Here is a 9,032-nt window from a genome sequence, read left to right as displayed (position 1 = left end):
GTAAGATTCTCTTTTGTAAAGTAAAAACCATCTAGAATACCTCCTTTGATAACATTCATGGCCCAATAAGGAAACAAATGTTTTGAAAATTAGCTGTTTGCTAAGAATGTATGCTTTACGGCATTTCAACCCAGACATAGAAAATCTTTATATATGCCAGACATTACAGTTCCAAAGGATTTTTTTTAAAATTAAAGAGTCTGATTTAGTCATGAAACTTACACCATGAGCAACTCCTACTCTGGCAGAGCATTGTGAAGGGAAAGATGGAGATACCTCATAAGCTTCAAGAAATATAAGGATTTACTATTCAAAGTACAATTGCCTCACCCCAAACACAGGTGCTAATACCCTGGATGGTCTCCCATGCAGGACAGCAGCTTCAGGGAATCCGTTTATGGCACAGTTTCAAAGCAGACCAAAGAAGGTGTTATTTCAAATGCTCTGCCCTGAAGCAGGCCTTTCAGGAGCTGATGGACAAGCCATTCAGCTGCCCAGGCAGAAAGGAGGATAAACTTATCAACTATGCTAAGCTGACCCATCCCACTCATTATCAAAGACATTAAATTAAAAGTAGTCTGCTTTGATAGGTCACCTACTTAGTAGGAAGAAACAGCATAAAATCTTTTTTTGCTCTTTTGATAGTTAAAAATATTTACAAAGGCAGACAAAAAGCCAGTTTTTCCACGCATACAAAATATCAATACTTCTTATATCAAGTACTGTACATTACAGCATCATTTTAACCTACAGATTGTGAATCTCTGTACATTTTTCATCTGAAAAGTTTTTCACACCAGATTTAAAATAATCTGTTTTACAATGTTCACTCTATATTTTCAGAAGAGCAATGTATGGTAAACAGAAGGACCAAGCTATTTTTAATTTAATAATAGAGTTCATTCAGTTTGTTTGATTTGGTATCAAAACTACCTGTTTTCTTAATATAATCTCTTATGCCTTTATCATGAACTACCTATCGCAGATTAAGAATTTGTATAACAACTGTTAAAATAATTTTTTCGGTAGGTTCCAGCTTAAAAGAGGGAGGCACAAGTATCTTCCTATACATTTAATCAACTTCTAAAAGTTAAATACTTTACATCGGTTACAGTTTCAGCGCATGCCCAAGATTTGTCTGCTCTTTAGTTGATAGTTTTTTTCCAGTTCAGACAGTGCTTGAGCCCGTAGATTTGCAGCATATAGACGTTTTTTGAGATCAGAGCATTTCCCTTTAGAAAGGGGATAGTTTTCCAAATTAACAGGAGACACAGCATTCTCTTCACTTCCATCAAAGTGTACTTTCTTCTTGGTTGAAGAAAAGGGCAGGAGTGCATTATCTTAAGAAATCGAAAGATAAATAATGAATTAGTGCATCTTTCAACATTTATTGCTTAGGTCTTTTAGCCCCTTTACCCATTTTTCTATCTACCTATGGCTTTAAGTAACTAACTAAATGCATTTCAGTTCATAGCAACAATTTTTTTCCATTTTATAAGGAAAAATTGAAAACAAGACTTTTAAATGATTGTGGTAAAAGGATATATGCGATTGTAGTTTCTAGGGTGCACCTCCAAATACCTAAGTAAATATTAGTTGCCACAAGGAAAAGACACAGCGTTTTTTCTAAAGGACAAAAATTAAACAGTAACATAATCCAGTTCCACAGGGAAATAGAGAATCAGGCTTTTAGCTACCAAAAAAAATTGTCTTTCCTTCGTAGCAGGGGCAGACCCAGCTCATCCAGTGGTTTTTCGACATTACCCACATTATTCCAACTCTATCCTTGTACTAAGTCAATGTGGTACAAACTAGGCTCTGACCTGATGAATAATGTGTTTAAATGTGATAAAAATTAAAGTTACTTTCACTGCAGCCTCTAGAACAGGAATTTTCATAGTATAGCTATGCTTTAGCTCTATAGAATGTCCACAATCAAAAGGCAGATAGTTTGTTTTGTTTCTAATGATACAGGGTACAAAAATTACCATCAAAAGCTATTAAAACAGCTGAGTTGCCTCTTATAAGAGCCAAGTTCACAAGGCTCAACTTAGGATGCGATTTATTTTTATTTTTTTTTATCAAAGGTCTAACTGAACTAATATTAGTGCTGCTGAAGCCCTATTTTTCAATTCACTAAGCTAGAGCAAGGATGCAGTAAGCACAAAAGAGGGAGAAGGCCCAAAGTGCAGAGGCCAGTGAACGTTTCAGCATCTTGTAGTTTCATATTAGTAAGCTCTATCTGTTTTAACAGTAAAGCCTTCCCTAAGAGTCAGAAAAATCCCTGCAAAAATAGGATTACATCTAGGACACCTAGAAATCAGGATTTTGGTATTCCATTTTACTGTGAAGTAAACCACACAACTGACTTTGAGGAGAAATTAGGGATCCAAGAGACATGTGAGATGCAATCCAGTTGTGAAAAATACAGCAGTATTTGAGCAACTGAAGGTAACATAAGCAAGTGATCTTGGTAGCGTATTGAAGAGCCACTGATTTCCCACTGAACAGGGAAAATTTTAGAAACAATAGTACAAGAGTACCATGGAATGAATTGGAAGAGTAGCAAATGTGACAAGTGTTTAATCAATTGGTCTACAGATATTGCAAGATTTGTTCAGTCTTGTAATAACTTTATTCACTTTTCTGCATTGTCTGTCTTGAGGCATTAGCTACTCAAAGTGGTTTTGTGAATCTTCAAAAATTAATAAGCCTGTTAAGGTCAAAAGATAGGGGCAAGAGATGCAGAACAGAGGCAAATGGTGAAGCTCATTTACCTTCAGTCATCTAGTGGTAGCAGCAACTAGCCCGAGGCAAGTTTATTCTTAATTTTATGTTCTTTAATGTATCAAAGTCAAACAGGTAGAATTCTAAAAATTGACAGGAATGTTAGAAATAGCATAAGTAACACTAACTTCTGGTGTGCTCTTTCCTGCTGTGATAGGCACCTTCTTGAAAAAAAAAAAAAAAAGTAACTTCAGTTTTATTTGTGTTAGAGGCAGGGACATGCTTATTTTGCTTTGTCTGACCAAAACTGAATGAGGAGATTGTTGCTGCATGTTAAAGGATGTTCACATTTATTTGTTCTAGAGTACTACTTAGGACCCAGCCATTTAATATCCCACCTATATTTCAAAATGCACTTAGATACTCAAATCATTTTTACTATTAAACAATGAGTGCAATGAACAGCTGATACTTCCTCTTATGATAGTGATGACTGAACAACCAAGGCCAAAGTGAGTGTGAGATACTTATGGGGTAATTACTATAAAACAGATTGGACTACAGGTAGTCAGGAAGCATTATAGCACATTTTCAAAGCTTTGGATTTTTTTTTCCTAGCGAGTTAAACTGGAGCAGTTTGTATTCTTCAGAGCTTATATGATACACCAACCACAGCTGGGTAACTTGCAACAAATATTATTTCCCACCTTGAAGTTTTTGGAAGTTAAACTAAAGCTGAAATGATTAGACACGTGCAATTTTATTAAAATGAACTAAATCAAAGGTCTATAGAAAGACATCCATAAATAAAATCAGTGCAGCTCTGAGAAAAGTTTGGGTTACAAGTCAGCACTTCCATTAGCTTACCACAAGAATCCAATTTTCAAAACAGCATAAGACTGCAGTGCTGACAGTGACAAATCACACTCATGGTTGAGCATCATTCCTCAAAGTCTTTTCACAAAGTAGAAAATCAAAAGTCTCTTCTCAACCACGAAGAGATAATTGGGGTTTGCATTGCTACAATGTGACTAGGTACAGCATGTTGAGCATCGGGGGCATTCTTCTGGTCATACCAGCCTACGTTTACCAGTGTAAGTGGCTTCTTGTATATTTTCATACCTGGACCATCTGCACAAGCTAATGTCCTCTGCTGTTTGTAGATATTGTAGTTCCTCATCAGGTTTTCAGCTCTGTTTTGAAAAGAGAGGTTTAAGCTTTTTGTTGAAAGGTTGTAGAGTTCCTAATCTAGGCAATTATAGGTTAGTAGGATACCTAGCAAGTTTGTCCTCTGCCAGTCTCTCTCGAATACAGAGTTCCCGTTCTCTCTCTGGAAGTAGAAATATAGTAGTATGTGGTGTTAAAAATGTAAGTGGTAAAGTTAGAGTGATTGTGCATGATGGATTTTCTTGAAAAAAAATTAGTAATAGCCTGTCAGATGCACCCATATTTGTGCTTCTATGGCTCTAAACAAAAGATAACTGCTGTGTAGATACACCTTTATCAATGCTCTGATAAAGCACTGGACAAGTACTCTGAAATGTGAAATGCCAGGCATGCTCTTCCCTGTGCCCCTCCCACGCACCCCCAACTCTGCCATATCTGCAACAATGAAGCTATAGCAGTTTTCTATTCTGCACATTAACTGGTGGCACACACGATACCAGATATAAATATTTAGATACCAGATACTATAATTCAGCTGCAACTAAACATCCTATTAGCAGCAGCAGCTGTTATTCAGGCTCAGTAAGCAATATATATGGTTAAAATCTGTATTACAGAGCCTACTGCATACACAGAGATATTTTATGTGGGCAGGAAATCCCGACACCTGAAGACCAGCCATCTATAGTTTCACAGGTAAGCTACCTGTAGGGTGCAGCTTTTATAAAAGCAGTTGACAGTTTACTCAAGCATATTTTGCTTCAACATCATGTTCACCTCAGGTTACACATTAGCATAGCCAATGTTAACCTACAGAGTAGATAAAGAGCAACCTACACTGCACAGTGCAGAATATATTTAGACCCTATTTTTCTGTATACTTTCCTAACTGCAACTCACATTTAATAATCTTCCCAAACCAGACTTCTATATCCAAACTGCCAATTATATCTTAGTAACTTAAAACAAGAACTAGTATAGATGAGTAAGTCCAAGCATTCTTGTTTCAGTCTTTAGATATAATTCTAGTAGTGAATGCAGGAGTACAATATCCTAGTGCATTAAAATGAGGGTTTTGAAAACTGTCTACCTTTCCTTCCTCCACACTTATTCTTTTGAATCAGAATCCCATTGCCACCCACTTCCCAAAGTGGAATATCATACGCTCCAAACGTCGCTCTCTCTCTTTAATGGCTTGTTCGCGCTCCTGTAATTGTTGTTCCTTCCGTTTCAGCTCATTCACTGCAGCATCTGAATGCTGCAGCCTTTCTGCCTCCCATGATCTCCAGCCTCTTTTATCAGAATTTTGTCTTTGTTCTTCTGTCACTAAGTCTGCTATCAAGGGGTGCTGCAGAATATCTTCAACAGAAGGTCGGCAATAATCCTAAAGGAAAGACATTACCAACAGGTTCCATGATCTTCCACCAAGAAATATTAAGGCCAGGGATTTCCCAAGCAAGACACACCATAGGTGGAAACCAGCTGAGGTGCTATACAGTGAAGAAGTTGGAGGAAAAAAGGAGTTAGGAAGGGGTAGCTCCTCAGACCAGGACAGTAGCACAACCAGATGACAAAAGCTAAGGGAGGAGGCTGCTACCAGCCTTCAGCTCCAGAAACTGGGCTGACCCAGCCCAGGCACTCAACTCCTTGCAGAGCCAGAATAGGGTGGCAAGCTTACAGAGGCAACTGTCAGTAGATTCTGGAAATAACACTCTGGATCTCTATCTGTCACTTGATTCCTGAAGGGCCCATACCTGTTGGAGACTTAGGTTCTCATTACAGCTTTGTTATGCCATGCAGTGTTCTTCAACACCCCCACACCAGCCATGTGGGCCAAACTATACATTAGCCATATAAAGCAAAATCTGAAATGAAGACAAAACAACCCCTTCCAACTTCCAGACACACTGGAACCATTTTCACCCTGAAGTTATAAGGCCTTGTTAAGCGTGGTGTTAGGAAACTCTGTATAAGCCAATGTTGAGACAGTCTTTTTCATCCTGTGAACCTGGCATAACACTTGAGCTGCTGCCTTTGGTTAATGGACTCAAAGTACAATTCCTCCCTCCTTCCCCTACAAGGGATATTGCCAGTGACAAGGTGATAGCAACCACTACTTCAGATCAGTTTGTTTCATAATTGAGAAAAGCTAGTATTTCGGTACTAGTTAAAGTTATAGGTGGAAAAATTAGTAATTGATTCTTACCTTTACATTCAGCATCTCTTTGAGAAGTTCATTCAACTGATCTGAGTAACGATAGGGTATTCGTCTGAACTTCCCTTCCCTTATCTTTTCTGCCAACTCCTTTTGGTTGTAAGCTCTAAATGGAGGCCTGAAAAAGAACATTTTTCTTTGTTTTTTTCCACTAGTTTTACAGGACTTATTTTGATTTAAAAGTATCAGACTAAGAAGATGCAATCAAAGACTTGTTTTGACTACCTAATGTAAAGACCAATACAGAAATAAAAATCTAGTCCTAACTAGTCTCTGAAACCTTTAAGCTTTCATCTATACAAAATGTAATCATACATGCATTAACAGCTATGTTTCCACATTCATTACCACTTTACTTACGAGAGAGCACATAATTCATACAGGAGACATCCTAGAGACCAGATGTCAGATTTTTCATTGTATGACATGTGGTTCATTTGTTCCTAAAGAAAGAGAACAATCTTAGTATCATTAACTAAGACATCATTCTGCTATTGCGGGATCATCAGTTACTGTTCAAACCCAAATTAAGCTACTACTTACTGGGGTTACTTTTAAGATTCCATCTCAATTAATCTCCACATCTACTCTTACTAGCAGGATTTTAAGAATTTATGGCAGTACTACACTGTAGAAGACTGAAGTGCTGCACAAATCTTCAGTTGTATCAACTCCATATTTCAGTCAACGTTAGTCTTTCCCACACAAAATGCACCATATCAGGGAAATAACTCATTCTTGCTCATTTCCACTACAAATTAAAATCCTGTCATCAAGAGGTAATTTAATAAGCTCTTTACCTTAACACTATGAAACATAAAAGCGCTCTAGCCTCCCCGTTCCTTTTTAGGAACAATATACTCCAACATCTAATATTCCAAGAACATATCAAAACTTGTACAGTGAAGAACAACTTAAATTAGAAGGTAGTGATGGTGTGGGGAAGAACAGAGATGAAGAGAACTGCAAAATAACCTTGCCTCCAGAACATATACACTATGAGAAGAGTCACCTGCATTTAAGACTAGTAACTTCACTAAAACCTTCCAAACATTCACAGACTCTGAAACCAACACTGCAGAGAACTTGGAGAGAGAAAAGGGAAGATAAGGCACAGAAGGGAGGTCTTACTGGTGACATATAATATGGAGTTCCAACAAATGTTTTGGCAAAGCTGGTGTCATGGTGCAATATTCTAGCCAGTCCAAAGTCTCCAAGTTTCACATTCTGCTTGCTATCTAGGAAGACATTTGCTGGTTTTAGGTCACGATGCACAGTGACTCCACCATCACTCCGTCTGTGACATTCCTTCAAGGCCAGCGTCAATTGAGTCAATACTCGGAGAACAAAGCTTTCTTCCAAGTAATGCCTGAAAGATGAACATTGTTTAATAAAAGCATACATAAGTTTAAGTAGTTGCTGCCAGTCTTAGTGCCGTAACTTTTTAAGCATTATTGTTATAAAACATCACTGAATCAACACCAGCACCTTTACAGAAAGGTAACAGCAACAGGCATCTACATATGCTATTCTAAAAATGGAAATTTAAAGAAATCACTCCAAATACATTAGAGGACATCTAGATTTCTGCTGCAATATCACTGCAATATTTCCTTCCTCCCCCAAAGAGTCTAACAAATATGCAGCATTTCCACTACTTACTACACAAATATCAGTTTGATACTTTTGTGATGAGGTCTGTCCCTTTGATTACTTATCATAACAGTATCTTGTCAACTGTTTATAATCATAGAATTGTTTAGATTGAAAGGGACCTTAAATAATGAGCAACATACAACAAGAGAGCTAAGACAGGACTGTTTTTTAATATAACCTTCCTTAAATGAAAACACTGATGTTTGGGGGCAGCTGCAGTACCATTTTAGACTATTCTCAAAGTAACACACATGGTATCAGGTACTTGTTTATCTTAAGAATGTGAAAACTGATATTATACTTAAGACATAGGCTGCTAAGTCTAAGATTAGAACAAGGTGAAGTCTTATCAACTTGGTGTCTCCACAACCTTTATATGCAGGCACATAAAATAGCTTTTAACATCATGTTCAAAATAATTTTTTCCTTTTATGTGTTTTGGTGTTCTAACAAAAAATAGGGTACAAGTGGTTTTACTGATGGGCAAGCCAGAAGAATCCACAGATGAAGCTACCTATCTGCAGGAACCATGACTTGCTGGTTTATGTTTTCAATCCCATGCATAGCATTGCATCCAGAAACCCTTCCAACAGCTTCTGCCTCATAAGACAGCTGTTTTTTCACTGTTTCAACATAGACATCCAATCAGCTGGTGCATTCATTAGCACAATTCCCACCAGTGCTGTAATTTTGTACAAAACTTTTCACATTTCAATAGAGTTGTTGGGTCCAAAGGATTAAATATAAAGTTGTTCAGAAGTTATTGAGAAGAGATACATTTCACTTTTCTTTTGATTGCACAAGACACTCCAAAATTGCCACAAACAGCTTCCACCTGCCTTTCTTTTGTGCACCTTGCAATTAAGCTAGCCAGGTCACCACCATCACAGTATTCCATCACGATGTACAGGGTTGTGCTGCTTCTGTCAATGATCCGATCATAATACCGGACGATATTGGGATGCCTCAGCTCACGAAGCAAATTCACTTCCGAAACAAGCATTTGCTTCTCTGCCTCTGTCATCGAACCATAGTCGAGCTCCTTCCATACCAAGATCTAGGGAGAGGAAAAGATTAAAAACCACCTTAGGGAGAGCCTTATCCACCAGCCAGAGCTCTGCCGTGGTGAAGAGAGGGTTATCTCGGAGACCCACCAGCACGCGGCTCAAACCGACAGCAACGGCACCGCTACGGTCCCGCAGCCCCTACCGCTACCACCTCCACCGCCGCCTCACCTTGCCGTCGGCCTTGCGGCGCACCTTGCGGC

The 9,032-nt window shown here is 38.2% G+C and overlaps 1 protein-coding gene across 1 annotated transcript; it reads right to left on the bottom strand.

Moving 5' to 3' along the window:
• Positions 1 to 859: 859 nt before the first annotated feature.
• Positions 860 to 9,026, bottom strand: NEK2 (NIMA-related kinase 2). Its single transcript, XM_009888308.1, has 9 exons — positions 9,001 to 9,026; positions 8,605 to 8,822; positions 7,241 to 7,478; positions 6,470 to 6,552; positions 6,101 to 6,227; positions 5,059 to 5,278; positions 4,003 to 4,057; positions 3,850 to 3,920; positions 860 to 1,340 (listed from the first exon to the last, which is right to left on the bottom strand). Exons 2-9 carry the CDS (start codon positions 8,787 to 8,789, stop codon positions 1,117 to 1,119), a joined length of 1,203 nt encoding a protein of 400 aa, XP_009886610.1. The 5' UTR covers positions 8,790 to 8,822; positions 9,001 to 9,026; the 3' UTR covers positions 860 to 1,116.
• Positions 9,027 to 9,032: the final 6 nt, after the last annotated feature.

Source organism: Charadrius vociferus, unplaced genomic scaffold (genome assembly GCF_000708025.1).
Source record: "Charadrius vociferus isolate BGI_N301 unplaced genomic scaffold, ASM70802v2 scaffold340, whole genome shotgun sequence".
NCBI classification, from domain to species: Eukaryota; Metazoa; Chordata; class Aves; order Charadriiformes; family Charadriidae; genus Charadrius; species Charadrius vociferus.
This window is presented reverse-complemented; position numbering and strand designations above follow the sequence as displayed.

Excerpts from the sequence above, each read along its gene's own strand:
- NEK2 (XM_009888308.1), bottom strand. The coding sequence starts at position 8,789 with ATGACAGAGGCAGAGAAGCAAATGCTTGTTTCGGAAGTGAATTTGCTT. Across the intron at positions 6,228-6,469 it reads TATGAATTATGTGCTCTCTC|GCCTCCATTTAGAGCTTACA; the intron begins GTAAGTAAAGTG and ends GTTCTTTTTCAG. Across the intron at positions 3,921-4,002 it reads GCAGAGGACAAACTTGCTAG|AGCTGAAAACCTGATGAGGA; the intron begins GTATCCTACTAA and ends TTTTCAAAACAG.